This window comes from Idiotropiscis lumnitzeri, chromosome 10 (assembly GCF_059441095.1).
Source record: "Idiotropiscis lumnitzeri isolate Australia: NSW breed Sydney's pygmy pipehorse chromosome 10, RoL_Ilum_1.0, whole genome shotgun sequence".
NCBI classification, from domain to species: domain Eukaryota; kingdom Metazoa; phylum Chordata; class Actinopteri; order Syngnathiformes; family Syngnathidae; genus Idiotropiscis; species Idiotropiscis lumnitzeri.
The window spans coordinates 1,509,574-1,527,556 of record NC_142400.1 but is presented as its reverse complement, the minus strand read 5'-3'; the positions used below and the strand labels follow the sequence as shown (position 1 = coordinate 1,527,556).

Below are 17,983 nucleotides of genomic sequence, written 5' to 3'. Positions count from 1 at the left end.
GGTCCTTACAACACATTTAAATGAATGAAATGCTTTTAACATAAGATACGCCTTTATTTATATAAATTAAGGAAATTGTGAAGGTTTGCTTTAGATCAAAATGTGTTGTGATAAACCAGAACACAAACAATGTATCGTAGTCAGTCATTTTTGGTGTTGACATGAACCTCGAACGTTTTGAAGTCGGAACTGGGATGATTCGAGTCGTGGGATAAATCCGACATAGAACATTCCTTGAATGCAGCATTATATCATCTGATCTCATATGACAACGGGAATCACTAGTGTGGCTGAATGGACAACTAGAGCTGAAAAAGACAGACAGGAAAACACTCAAGGATATGGAATAAATGCTCACATGGCTTGTTATAGAGAACAACCAATCTAACTCGGGCTGTGTTCTGTGCGCATGCGCCTTCCTGAGCACAACAAGCCGAGTGAGTTTGCGCGGTCACGTGACCAGAGTGCAAAACGAGCGTTGAAAGCGACAGGGAGCTGCCCAGCTAATGAGCGCCTCCTCTTTTGCCCCCTGGCCCCCTCAGGTACGACCACCCCGATGACGATGATGATTATGATGATGAAGACGACGAGGCGCGCGTGCCTCCTCGCCGCTGTTGGGAACGCGCCGCTCCGACGCGCTTTGAGTTTGGATGCAAGCTCACCGCTGGTGCGCACGCGCGGCTATGTGCACGGCCGCTGGGTTTGCGCGCCTCAGGACTTTCCGGTTTTGGACCCGGCCACCGGGACCGAGATCGCGCGAGTGGCGGACTGCGGGCCGGAAGAGGCCAAGCGTGCCGTGGACGCGGCCCACGAGGCTTTCCAACAGTGGAAGGACGTCACGGCCAAGGTGAGAGGACTCAAGAAAGGAAGCAACGAAGCAAGGAACGGGGACCTCCCTAGTAGAAACTAGATCAGGATTCTAGAGGCGTGCAAGAGGGGCAATTATTGTAACAAAAGCTTTTAAAAATTAGTATTCCAATTCACAAATGTGTAAAAAGAATCCGTATCTGTAACCACAGTCGCAAATGTGTAACATGAATCTGCAAATGCGTGACCGTGGTCACAAATGTGTGACAAATATCGACAAACTTGTACATTGATTTGTATGCGCAAACACGTGGTTAATGAGTACAGAAATCCGGAGGCGCGCGATCAGCGCGTGCTGTTTACTTAATTAAAAAAAAAATAATTAAAAAAAGTAAATACTAAATGCAATGAAGGGAAGCATTACTAATGTGTACGTCGTACTAACTAAGTGACTTCGGTTTGTAATGTAAAAACAATACAGTTAGTTCCACTTTATTCTTGCACATATTCCAATTTAAAAAATATTAAATAAATGGTACTTGACCATGGGTCTATAGGATCCATGTTATCCGTGTATATTTTGGTGGTACAATATTAGCGCCCCCTTGTGGTATGAATGTTTAATTACAGCGCCACACACAAGTCTACTGATACGCATTTGTTTATCATAGCAAAAGTTTACGGTCCACAATATAAAAACTCCACTGCGATCTAATAAGGACAAGCCCTACTATACATAAAATGTTACGTTGTCATGGTGATTGTTGTTTGCAGGAGCGCAGCACCGTGCTGAGGAAATGGGCCAACCTGATGATGGAGCACAAAGATCAACTGGCCACCATCATCACCTTTGAGAGCGTCAGTCCGACCGCGCCATGTTCCACCTGAGCGGCATTAGCGTGATCTTAGTGTGGCATTAGTGCAGTCCTTCTCAAATAGTGGGGCAGGCCCCCCTGGGAGGGGTGACATGTGACCTGGTGTAATTGCACGTCCCCTACAGTAGGCGGCAGTGGCACTCATTTTTATTTAAGGCAAATTGATCCACTTCAAATCTTTTCTGTGACAGACAAATAAAAACAGTTGTTGCTCGACATTGATCTGCATTTTTTTCTCAAGTGTCAGTAAGGATCCAATGTTATGCTAAGGTGAACTTACAATTTTATAGACAATGAAGCTGTAAAAGAAAATAGAGAAGCACTGCATTAGCAGCATGTTAGCATGACAACAGTGTGATGCTAATGTGACATGTTAGTTTGATTGTGTGGTTTGTGTGTGATGTAAGCATGACGTCAGAGTGACATTAGCGAGACTTGGCATCATTAGCATGTTAGCGTGATATGGGCGTGTTCTTAGCATGATATAAGTGTGTGTTTGCCGTAAACATGTTAAATTCGCGTGATGTCAACATGGCAATAGCATAATGTAAGCGTAACATTAGCATGACAGGAGTGTGACGTTGTACGAATTAGCAGAATATTAGCATGTTGTTAGCATGATGTTAGTGTGACATTAGCATGGAGTTAGCGTGGCATTTCCGTGATGTAAACATGACATAAGCGTTTGCTTGTTTAGGGCAAACCCATGAAAGAGGCGCTGGGCGAAATTGCCTACTCGGCGTCCTTCCTGGACTGGTTTTCAGAGGAAGCGCGTCGGGTGTACGGCGACATGGTGCCGTCACCCTTCAAGGACCGCAAGATCATCCTCCTCAAGCAGCCTGTGGGCGTGGCCTCCATCATCACACCGGTGAGCAATTGGCCTGTAGGAGAGCTCGACTTCTCTTGTTTGCCCGTAGTTGTGACATCAACAGTATCGTGTGTTTGTGTCGTAGTGGAACTTCCCGAGCGCCATGATCACCAGGAAAGTCGGCGCCGCGCTGGCTGTGGGATGCACTGTCGTGGTCAAGCCGGCTGAGGACACGCCCCTTTCCGCGCTCGCCCTTGCCGAGGTCACAATACCCAAATTGATATTGTGTGTATCTTTTCGGGTTTGTGTTCTGTCTCACATTGTTGTGCGTTGTGGCATCACGTTAGCTGTCGGCCCAGGCTGGCCTCCCGTCGGGCGTATTCAACGTGGTCCCGTGCTCCCGGGAGCAGACGCCGTCGGTGGGGCGTGTCCTGTGCACCGACCCGCTTGTAGCCAAGATCTCCTTCACGGGCTCCACCGCCACTGGCAAGGCAAGACCAGAACCGAGCCAGGGAGCCGTGCCGTGCCTCCGTCGGTTCTTGTTATGCTAGCATGCTAATGCTAACAAGCGCTACGTTGTCAGGTTTTGCTGAAAATGGCTGCCGACACGGTCAAGAGGGTCTCCATGGAGCTGGGAGGTCACGCCCCCTTCATTGTCTTTGACAGCGCAGATGTAGACAAGGCCGTGCAAGGGGCCATGGGCTCCAAGTTCAGGAACTCGGGACAGGTGAGCGCAACGCCAAAAATCTTCACAGACTTGGGGTGGGGGGGGGGGTTCTCCAGAGCCACGCCTACGGGGAAGTGGTCCACATCAGTCTAGTCCTGGTAAGCTGGTGCAAAATCCATACGGCAACACTCTTGGACTTGGTCATTGCTGCTGATTGGGGCGGGGGGGGGGGGGGTTAGGAGGGAGAAGCAGCAGTAAAACAGACCAAAATGCAGATGTCTTAGTTTGGGATTATGGCATTTCTTGAGGTGGTGGTTCTAATTTCCACAGGTCCGGCTGCCCGACTTGAGAATTCTCTTTGCCCAAACAATGTTGTGTTTGTTTTTTTGTGTTCAGACGTGTGTGTGTTCCAACCGTTTCCTGGTCCAGAGCTCCATCTATGAAAGCTTCGTGGCCAAGTTGGCCGCCGCCATGGACCGCGAGCTGAAGATAGGACACGGCAGCGAGCCCGACACCACGCAGGGGCCGCTCATCAACAACAGGGCGGCGGAAAAGGTTCGAGTCGCGTATCGCTGTTATGCGGAAACGACCGACAGCTGAGGGCGGGACGTCAACCCAGTGGCTAATCGTATTCTTTTGACGGCCATCAGGTGGTCCATCAGATAGAGGACGCCGTCTCTCGGGGGGGCCGGCTCCTGCGGGGCGGCCGACGTCTTCACGGCTCCTATGTGGCGCCCACATTGCTTGCGGACGTCAGCGCCGACATGTTGTGCATGCGAGAGGAAACTTTTGGGCCCCTCGTGCCTGTCGTCAGGTGAGCGAAGACCGCCTCGGGCATCCGCCAGACTTTGGACACACACACATACAAAAAAAAAAAAAGACTGAGGCGCAAACCCCATCTGGGTCACCCCGGGACCTCCTCATCCTCCCAGTGGGACCGACCCAAAAACCTCACCAAGGAGCCGTTCGACTCCTAACCAGACACAATTCTGAATTTGCAAAAACGAATCATCATGATAATAATGACTAATCTGTGGTTTTCCCGCGTAGGTTCGACACGGAGCAAGAAGCGCTTGCCATCGCCAACGCGTCCCGAGTGGGCCTGGCAGGTGAGCACCCAAACTTGCTGGTATTTGCCCAAATCTAATCCACAGCCCGGCCACTTGAAGTCGAGCTGGATTACTCATCTTTTCCTTTCCACACTATTCTTGTCTAGTCCAGTTCTTCAATTCTAGTCGAGTTCTATTTTGTCGTTTAAATCCAAGTTGGTTTTCATCCGTCCACTTGAGTCTTGTTGTGGTTTTGTTATTTTTGGGTTATGGACCGGTTCTAAAAAACTGTTTCACTCTAATTCCCGTCAAGTCTGTTGGCCCGTTGCCTGGGTCTAGTTCAGTCTACTCGAGTCCAGTTGACTTCCTGTCCAGTTTTTAACTCGCTTTAGTCCCTAGATCACTCAAGTCTAGTTTGAGTCCAATCAAGTCGTGTTTTAGTTGTCCAAACTCGGATTCTAGTCTAGCTTTAGATTGGTTCATAGTTAAACCAGTACTTCAAGTTCGAACTTTTCCTAATTCAGTTCTTTTGCGGGTCCAGTCCACGGTAGTTGATTTCTCAGTCCTAGTTATGTTATTTTCATGTCCCAAATCAGGACTAGTTCGGTCCAAAACGAGGTCTTGACTGACTCTAGTTTGGTTCCATCTTAATGTTACATCCCAGTCAACGCTTGTCAGTGTTGTCAAGTTTGGATCAGTTCATTTCCAGGACTACTACTAGTCCGAGTTTTTGTAACTTTCCAGTTCAATCTAGTCCAGTTCTTGTCAAGTTTTTCACTTCAGTTTCAGACCAGTTCTAGTTGAATGTAGTCCACTAGTTGTTGAGTATTCACAGTTTTGTGTGTCCTGATTGGTCACCACCACAGGTTACTTCTACTCGTCGGACATGTCTCAGATATGGCGAGTGGCCGAGGCTTTGGAGGTGGGTATCGTGGGGGTCAACGAGGGTCTGGTGTCCGCCCCCGAAGGGAGCTTCGGGGGGATCAAGGAGTCCGGTCTGGGTCGCGAGGGCTCCAAGTACGGCGTGGACGAGTACCTGGACGTCAAGTACGTCTGCTTGGGCGGCCTGTCGCCGAGCGCCTGACGGGATTATCAAACGAAAACCCCCTGCAACGTGCCATAAATGACTCGCTGTGATTGGACGAGGGGACGCTAACACTAATTAGCTCGTGCTCTCCGTTCGTCTTGCTGCTTTTGTCCTATCGCATGCTACTTAGCATAGCATCATTCCAATTGACTGTTGACAGTTAACGTGTTTTTATAATTTATTAATCCAATATTGCCAAACTGTGATTGGATGATGTGAAGTTTCTGGCAGCCAATCAAGAGGGATTATTTTCTCGATGTGGTTGAAATGATTAAAAAAAAAAGAAAAAAAGAAAAGCACAATATGAGGTGAACTCAAATGTGAAAACTGACGTCATTGAGATTTATTTCCTGTTTTTATGAAAGTTTGTGTTTTTTGACAATGTTTGACGTGAGCATGATAATGAGCACATGAATGATGTCATCTGTTCTGTTTATTGATCCGAAATGTCAAATAGTTTGTCATGAGCATTTGGAAAATAACAGTTTGTATTCTTAGAAGATGAATAAAGTATTTCATAGAATAAGCACGTCACAGCCTCTTATTATCCAAATAAACGCCGGCCATCACTCATGAGGCCTCGCCGCCGTAGGCGGACATTTTGCTTCGAGTAGGTGGCGCACTTTATTCCCATGATGTTAGCATGATGCAAAAGTGACGACATTGCTGTTTTGAGAGTTTACGTCAGCCTTCTCACCATACAAAAAATATTCACTCAGAGAATTCTCTTCTCTGCTTTTATTTTCTAAAAAAAACATTTACAATAGAATAAATTACAGAGGAAACGGCAAACTTTTTTTTTTATGCGGGGGCAAAATAACGTCACAAGTGGACACGTGGCTCAGGTCACATGCTCACAAAGTGATTCCGCAAACGGCGGCTGATGAAATCACAATGACGTCACTGTGGCGTCGTGGTTCTGCCACACTCATTTAAGACTGTGGCGGGAAAACACCAAGGGGAAGCGTCTCCATCTTCTTTGCTCGCTCGCAACACGGGAAGTCACACGGCGCCTATTACGTTTTTCCCCCACAAACGATGTCCGCGCCACTTTGGAGAGCAAAGCCGCAGGTGAGGGCCGGCGGAGAGGAGGAAGCGGGATGCGACCAATCGATCGGCGTTGGGAGCGGAGACCGATCAGCACTGGAGTGGTGGCTGTAAGCTGCGTCTGCAGTCCAGGGCTTTGGCGCTGGGAGGTTGCGCTCGCTTCTCGCGCAGCTCTTCTTTGCCCACAATGCCGCTGAGGCGCGTGTACGCCGCCTTGTACTTCTTGTCGAAAGCGCCTGCCAGGATGACGCAGCCTCGTTAACACAAACGCCATTTGCCTTATCGCAACGCGGCCAGACTTACCCGCATGATCTTTGCCCATCGCCGCCAGTGTCAGGAAGAGCAACTCTCGGTACACGCTCCTGTAGGCGCACACGCACACACACGATCAGAAACACAAAAACGCACACAAACCAAAAACCGGCGGAAGGTCCGTCAGTGTGTCAGTCAGCCACACACGCCGAATGTAGCGTGTAGGCGCAGTTCCACATCTGACCTGCAGAGCGGCGGCGCAGCGGCGTGGGCTCGGCGGCGCGCCTCATCGACGGTGTTGAGGAAGAGCGTGACGGCTTTGTGGACCTCGTTCATGCCCACGTAGCGCAAGACCTCCTCCAGGAAGGCCAGCGTGAATGGGTGGTTGTGGCGCCGCCAGCGTGAGCCGCGCACGGGAACGCCGCCTGTGCCAGCAGGGGGTGGAGTGAGCTGGGGGGTGCGGGGCGGGGGCGGGCGCGCGTGTCGGAAAAGCTCACTTACTGTGAAGACGCCACAGCACGTAGAGGGGGGGCCACGAGTCTGGGTCAGGGGTCAGGATGTCCCACAGGAGCTTCACCCGAAGACATGCGCCTTCCGACTGCCACACGCATGCGGAAGCACACAACACACACACACAAAAATAAACAAAACTAACATAAACCAGATCCAGATCTGAATTTAATCCAGATTTGAACCAGATCAGATGTTAATCAGATTCTTTTAAAATCTCACTGGATGTTAATTTGAACATGATGTGAACCAGATTGTAACCTGATCTGATCCTGAGTGAAATGGATTTGAACTTGATCTTAACGCCAGTAGTAAAGGAAGAAGTAATTGAGCAGCCTTCTTCGTCCTGTTCCTATCTCAGACTTATTTTGGTTTTGCTTTTTAGGTCATAGCGGGTACGGAAGCTGAAATATCCAAACAAGTTGACATGGAAGAAGAGCGCAATTTCCGATGTCTTCTACCTGCTCAGGCTTGACGAGGAGTCGCACGAGCCGCAGCAAATGGCTGGGCAGGCCGAGGCGCTGGAAGAACCACAGAAGGTTCCAGAAGATGATGCAGTGGCTCTCCAAGAACTGCGGCTGGGCCAGGACCGCTTCGCCCTCGTGGTCCAGGAGGCTTTCCAGCTCCTTCCGCAGCACCAGCGGACTCACGTACGCCACCGCTACCTAGGGGCCGCACGCCACAAGGTGACCCAGCCGTCACGTCACGACGCGTCGCGGTCGACCGGTCAGCATCACTCTCGGCTTACCACGGTCGTGTCGCTCTCGGGGGTGCAGTTGTCACCCACGCCGTTACACCGCGGCGTCGCCGGCTGTCCGTCAGGAGGCCGGGCTGCAGTCTCACCCTCGCCGCCACTGCAAACGTTCAGAAGTCCAAAAGTTGCGTAAGACCGCGGCGATCATAGGAAGGTCACACGGCAGCGACTCGTACCTGCCGGGGGGTCGAAGGTCACAGATGTGGGCGTTGAGGAAGGGGACGAAGGAAGCGGCGCAAAAGGGGCAGCGGGAGTTGAGGTTGGAGTCGTCAGGCGTCCAACCCGCCATTATCTCTTCGTCGTACACCAGGCAGCCGCACGCGCGGCACCGTGAGCAGCTCGACATCAAAACCTCACAAACGTTCATTTGAAAAGTCAAAAACTGATCCGGACAATTTGGTCCTGACAAACTCAATGGAGGAGTGACTCACTTCGATCCCCGCCGCGTCTTGATTGGCGTCCCAGGAGTTGCGCAGCGGTCGCGGCGTGTCCGCCGGGTCGGCGTCGCTGCCCAGCGACAGCGAGCTCTGGCCACACACAAATCAACCAATCGCGTCACCACTTTGTCGAATTCCCACGCAAAGCTTGCACGCGAGCGGGCGGCGGCGCGTTACCTCCGAGGTGGCGTTGGCCAGGCGATCTTTTGCCTTCAGCAGCGTTTCCGCCACCTGCGACTTCCTGGAACGACGCTGCTCGGACAGTCGGCGGCTCGAAGTCCCGGCGGGTCCTCGCCGCTCGTCCACGCTGGCGGCGCGCCGGACCGCCGACCGGTGCCGCGTGGGCGTCAGCAGCTGCTGCAGCCGTCCCGCCAGCCCTCGGCTGGGCGGCGACACTTTGTTGTCGTTCTCGTCCACCGACGCCGCCTCACATGCGCTCGACGCTCTGTGGAAAAGGCGGCAAACTAAGCGCGCGCGCGCATCTGCTTCCTGTCTGTCGTCCACTTCCTGTCCTCACCCAGCTTCGCGACGGCGATGCAAGCACATAATCTGATTGGTCGGCCAGCATTTGCTCTACTGAGCGGTTCACCACAAGTCCACTTTCTGCGTGTGTGCGTGTCTCACCTTCCCGATGTGGCCGCCGCCTCCCAATCGCCACCGCATTCGTTGTCGTTCTCTGCGGCATCCGCGTAGAAGCTGGACAAGCAGATGTCACTGCGACGCACCAGGACACCACTGGAGGGCGCAAGCGGGGGCTTGCCGGACACGTCTCGGCGTCCCGACTTCCTGTTGCTTGCGTTGGCCACTGTTGACACCATAAAACACCCAAAAAAATAAAGAGACGCTTGGGCACTTGTCTTAGTTTCGGCGGCCACTTGACACGGCTTCTTCTTCGATTGATTTTGGGGGATTGTGAGGACGTTGCTGGGACAAGTTGAGTTGTGATCGGTGGCAACTGTGATGTCATTTTCAGGCGACAGCCCATGGTGTCATGCTCCGACAACGGAGTGTGTGTTTCAAGATGGTACGCGTAAATGATGTGCGTGTAAAGGTGACGTGTTCTGATGGCGTGTTACATTGTGCCGGCGTCCTGATGCTGCTGAGGCTGTTGCTCTTAGCGAAGGACCCCGTCAAAGATTCGTGACTGGAGCTTTCGCTCAGGCCGCTCCAGCTGGCCTGACGAATCAGAGGCAAGAGGGGGCGGGGCCGAGGTTCGTGCTCCTCTGCATGTCCGAGAAGGGAGAAGAAGGAGAAGACGAGAAGGTTGAGGTGCGAGTTGCCAAGTCGGCCCCCCTTTTGACGCACGGCGTTCGGACCTGGGCCGTCGCGGCGCATTTTGATGGGCTGCCTGAAGAGGGCGACGGCCAGCACCACATTCCTCAACTTGGCCCAAAGCAAGCGCCCGCCCTGATTGGTCGACGGCCATTTGCTCTCCAGAACCGCCTGAGGGCAAAAGCGCAAGAGATGAGCAGGTCTATGTTATGTGTGCACGTGCGCATGCGCGTGCGCGCGTACCTTGTTGTAGTATCCGTAAGTGATCGTATTGGGTGTGATGCCCGCCTTCTTCATCTCAAGGAGGACGCGCACGGCAAGCACAGGCTGACCGTACTGACCGCACAACTGCATCAGGATCCTGTAACACACCTGAGACACGCCGGAAAAAGTTTGGCTATGCCGATTCATCACGGCGGCGATCATCGTGACGAGCAGGCGCGCACCTCGTCGGGCAGCAGCACCTTCCTGCTCTCCATGTGCTTGAGGACGTCGTAGGCGGCGTGGAGGGCGGGCACCTTGGCGTTCTGCGCGCGCACGAAGGTGGGCAGGTAGATGAACCACAGGCCGTACATGTGACCCAGCAGACACTTGCACCACATGTCGGCCGAGCCGCAGCACGTTTGCGCTCGTCGCTGCGCCACCTTCAGCTCCTGGACACACGCCGCCGTCATTTGCGTCAAAGTTTAGAAAGCTCAAGGGCGGGAAAAGTGGCTGACATCGTATGCACCCACCCGGAGACTTTTACTTTCCTTTGCTCGCCAATTATTCAATGTCATCCTGTTTTTTTTTTTTTTAATTCTTATTCGTCGTATGAATTGTTTCTTACTCTCTTTTCTTTGCTGCCAATCTCACAATGTCTCAAAATTACTTTGTTTCTTCCTATTTTTTTTTCTCGCTTTTAGCCTACCCTTTCTTTCATTCCATTTTTAGTTTGTATTTGTTTTTTTCCACGCTTTGCGTACCTGTTTGGTGCGTCTGGGGGCGGGGCTACTGGGCGCGCTGCCTTTGGCGGGGACACGCAGTCGGTCGAGTGGCCGATCAAAGAGTTCCGCCCTCAAGGCTGGGAAAGTGTCGTAGCTGCACGAGCGCCACAGCAGAGAGAAACATGAGCGTGGCGCAAGCCCGCGGCGAGCTGAGTGTCGCGTCGCGTTGCGTCACGTCACCTGTAGCGGGCGGGGCACTCGGAGCCGTCGTCTTCTGCCGGCTGCTCGGGCGGCATGATGAAGACGGTGCGCTCGCCGCAGTGACTCTCGTCCACCTCCACCAGACGGACGTCCTCAGACTTCTCCACATCCACCTGCCGGGACACCCGCAAAATTCAAATCGCCCCTTAACTCATTTGCTGCCATTGACGGCTAAGTACGTCAAATATCCTTTTTTTTTTTTTTTTTTACTTGGATGGGAGTGAATGAGTTAAAAAGTGTGTTTTTCTAATAAATATATTTTAAAAAATGCAATTCATACAAATAAAAAAAATCAAACTGACCTTTTGGACGCACTCGTCGAAAAACTCGAGGCAGGCGTGGCGGTCGCTGACGAAGGAGCACTCCTCGATGAACTGCGTGAACATCTGCGTACGCGTCAGCTGACAGTAGAACTTCTGCTGAGTGCGATCGCGAGACTTGAGGAAACCTGGCCGGAAGTCACACATGAGCGACACGTTAGCGGCAGAAAGGCACGGCGTGCCGCACGGCGACATGGATGGCGACTTTCAGCTCTTGGACCTCAAACACGTTCTTAAACTCATCACAACATAGCGATTTTCAGACAGTTGGTTGTCAGGCTAAAACGATGACTCGAATAATGCCAATAACTGACCCAGACAGAACTGACTGAATCATCGGCAAGACAACCCGTGAGCGGGCTCGGGGAGAGCTCACCCTGCAGGTTGAAGAGGGAACAGCAGTCGGTGGTGGTGTCGGAGGGCGGTTGCGTGATGGGCAGCAGGAAGGCGCGGTAACCTCGCAGCAGGACGCTCATGAAGCGCAGGAAGGCTTCCTGGATGTCGGCCTCCAGCTGCTTCTGCCGACGGTACATCTGGTCAAAGTCGGTCAGCAGAAACTCCAGCGTGGCCTCCTCCTGGCCCGGAGAGCAAACTGCCAGCAGAGCAACAGCGCCATGTCACAAACGTACATCAACGTCACTGTCACAAGATCCTTTTGCAAACGCGGATTTCATCGAAAGAAAAAATCGGTGCGGACTGCATGCAAACTAGCGCTTTCCTTCTTTTCTGCTCACTGACGTGACGTTCCCAAATGACTTTGTTTGTTGATATCTGCTTTTTCAAAAGCCTTACTCAACATTTTTGCTCCTTAACTGACAGACGTTACACACCAAAGCAGGATCCTTCATATTTGCGCATACTCAGCGACATCTCACTACATTTGAAAATGGGGGGGAAAGTATTTCTTTCTGGTCCAATCAAAAACACAACAAAATTGTTTTGATCATTTGGAGTTTCTTGAAAGCGCTTTGGCCACGTGGCGGCATGTCGCGATGTCGTCGTTTGGGACCTACTCTGCTCCAGCGTCTTGTGCAGGTTGCTCAGCGTGCTGAAAAGTGTCTTGCCCGGTTTCTTGGGTAACGATCGCCATGACAACGGCTTCTTGTCGTCCGACCTGACGGGTGACAGCACGGAAACATTCTCATACAAACCAGTGAGTGAAACGCTCACTTGAGCCATTTCAACACTCTCACACTCTGCTCAATTGAACAGCTCTCTCACACACACATTTGTGAAACAAACAAGCAAAACACTCACACAAACATTCATTCGCAAGTGTAATGCTCAATAGTGACTAGCACGCACTATTGAAAAGCTCTCACATGACAACTAAAACACTCTCACACAAAGTGAAACTCCCACACGTCACATACCTCTCACATAAATGCTCTCAGGCTCAATCATGACACAAACCGACACAATACTGCAAATTGTGAAGCGCGCTCATGCAAAAAGTTAAATGCTCTCAAGTGCAAGTGGAGAGCTCTGACACAAGTGAGCAAAATGCTCTCTCTCTCACACACACACAGACACACACACACACAAGTCAAATGTTCACACAGACAAAAGAAAAGTAAAAGTGAAGAAAGTCCAACGCGAGTCAAAGTCACACACAACCCAGCAAAACTTTCTCTCACACACGACTTAAAATCTGTGGCGGCCGCACTGACTGGAAGAGCGTGTTGGTGTCCAGGTCAACGCAGACCACATCGGTGGGGGGGTGGTAGAGGTCGAAGTAGCTGGAGTGCACGCCCACGATGAAGGGAACGGGCGCCAGCAGCACTTCGGCCATCTGCAGCGGGCACAGCGGGATGTACGGGCACAGCCAGCGCAGCGGGAACGACATCTGCGCGCAAAGACGGACCGCGTCACGGGCGGCGGTGATGACGGCGGCGGCGGCGGCGGCGCTTTCTTACGGAGACAAGCGCTTCGGCGACGGCCGTCAGGACGTCGGGACGCAGCGAGTGCAGCAGGACTTTGTGCTCCGTCAGTACGGCCAGCAGCAGCGTGCACGCGTTGCCCGGGCCCAAGTTCTGCAGGAGCTTCAGGAAGCTGGCGCCGCTAACACACACACACACACACACAAGGTCAGATTTTAAGAATGCCCCCCATCCCCCCTCCTCCCTGTGAAACAAGCACAGCCTGGTGACACACGTATGCACCTGAGGGGCAGCGGCGAGGACACGGGCTGGCAGAGGAGAAGGTTGTCATATGGCGACAGCTGCAACACACACACACACACGTTAACAATTCACATTCATATTTTTGATGGCGCATCTAGAGACATAAACATATATAGGATGGTGAAAATTTGACATTTGTCAATGTCACATGATTAGCTGGTGCTTGCTGGAGGAGGCGTGTCAGTGTGGGAAGGTTTGCCTTGCGGCATTGTCATGGCAACAAAGTGACGGACAAGCTGATGGAATGGTGCCAAAGTGACGTGCACGTTGTGATGAGTCACTTGCATGATGAGATCATCGCGGCAAGTATGCGATGTCGATATTCAACAAGTTGATACGTATCGCCGCCGTTGGGCCAAAACCTTGTACCTCCAAAAAAGAAAGTCCCAAAAATTGAATCTTTTTTTCCCAAACATTAGCATTTGCATTGCAGACGTGTGAAAGTCATTTTCAACATTTTGGAGTGGTCACGAATGTGGAAAAGTAACACCCAAGCGTCAGGATTGAGCAATGGTACAGATTTTTGAAAATATATGAAATCACCCAAATGTGACTTATGAGGTTTTGGCCCAAAGGCAGCGATATGTTGATGTTGTTGTCGTGCCGTCGAGGTGACGGGCATGGTGATGTTGCCACAGCAACAAGGCGTCGCTCACTGCGCCGTCAGACGATGCACATGCCGACATTGTCATGAGGCATCGACGTCGTCATGGCGACAAAGTGATGGAAAAAGTGACGCGCATGCAGTTGTGGTTGTTCACCATGACGTGACGTTGCCACGGTGAGAAGCTGGCGCAGCTGTACCTGCACCAGGATGCGAGGTCGCTGCGGAGACGGGAAAGGAACGTTGTGCATGAAGCTGGAGATGTGCCTGCAATCATCGGTCAGCCGTTAGCAACGTGGCGCCACGCACGACGCGCAGACGCAGACGCAGATGTGTTTCCTGACTTCTCGAGGGGCAGCACGTGGGGTCCGGAGACGGAGTATCGGTAGACGAAGGTGAGAAACTTCTGGAAGACGTCGAAGAAGGGCCAATGCGACAGCACGCAGATGCTCTTCTTGGCCTGCAGGCTTCGCTCGGGGACGGGCCGGCGGTCCAGCACGCTGAGCAGGCCCAGACGCACGCTCTGGCGCTCCGACAGAACCTCCCTGGGGAAGGCCTCGTAGAACTGGATGGCCGCGCCGTACACCTGCGCAAATGCACAGCAACGGTCGTCCTCACTTTGCAAAAATCCACTTGAACGAGTGATTGGACAGCTGGGAGTGATGGAGAATTCGCAACGCAGTCATCCATCATTCCCGACCCCCCAATTCACAAATAAAATCATTGTGGAAGGAGGAAGTAAAAAAAAAAAAGTTTTTTATTAAATTAAAAAATATAATTTTTTTTTACTTCCCCGTTCCACATGTTGCGAATGACTTCAACCCCCCCAATCAAATTAATTGTTGTAGTTGAAAGTAACGGTCACAAATACGGTGGTATCTTGGTTTTAAATTTCTGGCAACTAATTCATTCCTGACAATCAACCCACACGAGTTTAATTGATCACTTTTGTGACCTTAAAATGGCCGTTAAGAAGAAAGCGAACCCACCTTGTCCCCGCTGGCCGAGGTGAGCACGAAAGTGGAGAACACGGGCAGTCGGTACTTGGCATCGGCGGGCCAGCTCTCCAGAGCCACGCCCATGGGCAGGCAGAAGACGGGCACCGACTCGGGCAGCGGGAAAGCGTCCTGGTCGTCGGCGGGGTAGCGACTCAGCAGACCTGAAAGAAAAGCCGCAAAACCTAAGCGGCGGCCCAGCCCATTTTCAGGCGCGTCCGCGCACTCACCCGCCTCGTAGACCAGCGCGTTGGCTTTGGCCACCGCTCGCTTGAAGCACACGAACACGGCGGGACCAAACTGCAAACACGCACACCAGTTGGCAACGACGGCTCGGCCCGGCACGAGCGCGCGAGCGGAGGACGTGTCTCACCATGCCCGTGTTGAGGTTCTTGTCCACGCGGCTGAAGGTGTGCGGCGCCGCCTCGCCCTTCCCGGGCAGTAGCACACCGATGTCGGTCACGCCCAGTGAGTGCAGGCCTTGCGTGTCCGCGGCTCGTCGGTACGTCAGGAAGACACGCTGCGCCGCCGGGCCGGCGCCGGAGCTCAGGTTGGCCGAGCGGCTGTAGGGCGTCGTCTCGATCACGTACCAGCCAGCCTTGGGCTGCTCCTTGCCCTCGTACAACACCCTGCGCACGCACCCCAACGACCACAACGGCAGACATATCCCATTATCTAACCTCTTTGCGATAAGCATTATCGCCATGGCGATATTTTTGCGACGTATTGTGCAGCTCTAGGTGAACTTAATTTGACGACACACGTCCGACCATTCACTTGAAAAACAAATTTATTGGAAGTCTACAACTGACAAAATGTGGGAAAAGTGACGCACTCCACTAGTGACATGACAACAACCTGACAGGACGCTTTAGTCGTGGCGGACGTCTTACCCGAGGTCGAGAACGGGGGGCTTATCGCGGCCCCTCCTGTAGCAGAGGTACAGGCGCGGGTTGTTGATGAGGCCGGCGCTCAGCTCGGCCGAGTGGCCGCCCAGCGACTTGTCGATGCAGGTGAAGCCCTGCGGCACCTCCTCGCCGAGGCCGCGGGCGATCACCGCCAGGTCCGTCACAGGCTCCGCCCCCCGGCCCGGCGGCGGCGTGGAGGCGGCAGTCCGGGCGTCGTCGTCCAGAGGTCGCCAGGGTCCCACCGGGTCCAGGCCCGCCACCACGAAGTAGTCCACCAGTTGCGGGCATTTGTCCTCCGTCATGCCGCCGATTTGCCCGCCTCTGCTCGCCGCATCGCATCACACAAACAGGAAGTTAGGTTTTCGGAAAAAAATAAATAAATAAATATAGTTGCACTTTGGCATTCGTGAATCTGCCTATTCACGCTTTTTTGTTGGAAGCTAAATTAATCGGCTATCAAATTAACTATTTTGACAACTTGATGAATCATTTAGCGACATTCTTAACCCCGGACCTCGGCGCTCGCGAGCATTCGTCAGCACGGCGGCCGGAAGCGAAAGTGTGAAACAGGAAGGATGCCGTCAGGTGTTTCCTGTTGCTACTCGAGTGGCATGAATGCAAAAGAAAGGCTTTGCGTGAGCGCAGCGTTGGCCATGCCTGCCGATGACAACACAGCAAGTAGAAAGTTCCCCCAAAACGTCATCATCTCACTTCCTCTTTACTGACACTCCTCGGTCAACGTGGGTTAATATGGGCGTGGGTTTCACTGTGCACGAGCATGCACGCGTATCTGTTTGAGAGGTGTGTGTATATGTGTGTCTCCACGTTTATGGGCATGTGCTTGTGTGTTTTAGCATGTGCGTGTATGTGTGCATGTGAGTGCATGCATGCGTGTGTGCGCGTGCGGGGAGGGGCACAAAAGTTTCTTTGTGGGTGCGAGTAATGACATCATGAGGAGGTCACATGAGAGGTCGCGAACATGTGTGTAACCATTTTTAACACACACACACATGAGTCATGTGTGACATGTCAATCATGTCTTTGTTTACATGTTCAAAGCAACTCCACAGAAAATGTCAAAGGACAACCACAGGACCCCAACATGGCTACACACCACGCATCACATGTACGACATGAATTTTACACGATGATGATGATGATGATGATGATGATGATGAGGTCGTGGAGGAGAGGATGAAGATAGCGCGCAGCTGCGGCCGCGCTGAGAGTTCCATTACCGACAAGCGCATCTCAACCTCCAGTCCGGAAATAAACGTATGACGTCACAGAGGGCCGCCGTATCACGCGCGGACAAACAGAGAGACGACCCGCCCGACAGACAGAATCGGAATGGTCGCAGGCAAGCGCGTTGCTAGTTCCGTTATCGGACAACAGCGGCCATCTGCTCACACATCGGCCACATTTGCCTTAAATTTACTCGAAACGCGACTTCCAATTGACGGCCGCTCCCGCACATCAGCGACGGAAGCGCTGTGGTTCCTCTTTTGGACTCAGGACGGCGGACAGCTGACATGTTAGCCCCGTGTGGGAGACGCAACGAGACGGCAGAGGCGTGTCCGATGAAGGGCGCACTGCCAGCCAAGGCGAGCTCCGTTATAGGCGAGCGCCGTTAAGCTAACAGCGTTGGCCCGCGTTAGGCGAGCTTCTGGCGACTTTGCGGCGGTTCCGTTTAGGTCAAATGTCGACATGTTGTGTTGGGAGCGTCGATACCTGCTCGTGTTTGCTGCTTCGTCGGGCGGCTGAAGACGGCGACGCTCATGTTGCTCTCATTGGTTCCCATGTGACGTCCATGTTTGATCTGGGCCCCGGCAGCGCGGCAACACGTCAAGATGCCCGCGTTGCACCGCCACTTCCGTTCTTTTTTTCAAAATAAAAAACGAATCATCGAATACTCACAATCACTCCGTTTTTTTAAATACAGTACAAACTATAAACAGTGGCCCCTCACCTACCCGCTGCTGACTTTTTTTCTGTATTGATTTTGGGCAGGGGAATCCAACCCGTTTTTTATGGAAAAACTTATTTCAGGTTTGTCAACATTTTCTTGGGTTTAATTTTTTTTCTCTGGTTAACCAGGGTGCATCGGAAATAGGCCCAACCAGTCGACATGTGTTTTGTGGACATCAAGAAAGCGTTTGGCTCTGTGTATTTCTTTAGTTTTGAAATAGTTTTGCTGCTTCTTTTATTTTAAAGTAAAGAC

General features: G+C 52.3%; 2 protein-coding genes across 2 annotated transcripts; one reads left to right on the top strand and one right to left on the bottom strand.

The window, feature by feature from the left end:
• The first annotated feature begins 433 nt into the window (after window positions 1-433).
• Window positions 434-5,819, top strand: aldh5a1 (aldehyde dehydrogenase 5 family, member A1 (succinate-semialdehyde dehydrogenase)). The gene is made up of 10 exons (XM_088307809.1): window positions 434-847; window positions 1,582-1,665; window positions 2,380-2,550; window positions 2,636-2,752; window positions 2,838-2,981; window positions 3,074-3,217; window positions 3,554-3,712; window positions 3,808-3,971; window positions 4,208-4,266; window positions 5,073-5,819. The coding sequence occupies exons 1-10, from the start codon at window positions 557-559 to the stop codon at window positions 5,288-5,290; spliced, it is 1,551 nt and encodes a 516-aa protein (XP_088163935.1). The 5' UTR covers window positions 434-556; the 3' UTR covers window positions 5,291-5,819.
• On the bottom strand, window positions 5,709-17,640 carry dennd4b (DENN/MADD domain containing 4B). The gene is made up of 29 exons (XM_088307803.1): window positions 17,494-17,640; window positions 15,748-16,083; window positions 15,228-15,483; window positions 15,085-15,154; window positions 14,849-15,018; window positions 14,204-14,445; window positions 14,060-14,126; window positions 13,235-13,293; window positions 12,989-13,133; window positions 12,743-12,918; window positions 12,086-12,186; window positions 11,449-11,664; window positions 11,055-11,200; window positions 10,732-10,865; window positions 10,531-10,645; window positions 10,012-10,218; window positions 9,809-9,937; window positions 9,610-9,736; window positions 9,370-9,516; window positions 8,918-9,098; window positions 8,471-8,738; window positions 8,288-8,383; window positions 8,033-8,208; window positions 7,851-7,956; window positions 7,564-7,767; window positions 7,094-7,190; window positions 6,837-7,017; window positions 6,644-6,702; window positions 5,709-6,576 (listed from the first exon to the last, which is right to left on the bottom strand). Exons 2-29 carry the CDS (start codon window positions 16,062-16,064, stop codon window positions 6,431-6,433), a joined length of 4,338 nt encoding a protein of 1,445 aa, XP_088163929.1. The 5' UTR covers window positions 16,065-16,083; window positions 17,494-17,640; the 3' UTR covers window positions 5,709-6,430.
• Between the last annotated feature and the right edge of the window lie 343 nt (window positions 17,641-17,983).

What these genes read in the sequence shown, in the direction of transcription:
- aldh5a1 (XM_088307809.1), top strand. Translation starts at nt 557, where the DNA reads ATGACGATGATGATTATGATGATGAAGACGACGAGGCGCGCGTGCCTC. An exon ending in GCTCCACCGCCACTGGCAAG is followed by an intron (nt 2,982 to 3,073) that starts GCAAGACCAGAA and finishes CTACGTTGTCAG; the next exon opens with GTTTTGCTGAAAATGGCTGC. An exon ending in CCCCTCGTGCCTGTCGTCAG is followed by an intron (nt 3,972 to 4,207) that starts GTGAGCGAAGAC and finishes TTTCCCGCGTAG; the next exon opens with GTTCGACACGGAGCAAGAAG.
- dennd4b (XM_088307803.1), bottom strand. Translation starts at nt 16,064, where the DNA reads ATGACGGAGGACAAATGCCCGCAACTGGTGGACTACTTCGTGGTGGCG. An exon ending in TTCCCTCTTCAACCTGCAGG is followed by an intron (nt 11,201 to 11,448) that starts GTGAGCTCTCCC and finishes ACTTCCGGCCAG; the next exon opens with GTTTCCTCAAGTCTCGCGAT. An exon ending in GATGGGCAAAGATCATGCGG is followed by an intron (nt 6,577 to 6,643) that starts GTAAGTCTGGCC and finishes TCATCCTGGCAG; the next exon opens with GCGCTTTCGACAAGAAGTAC.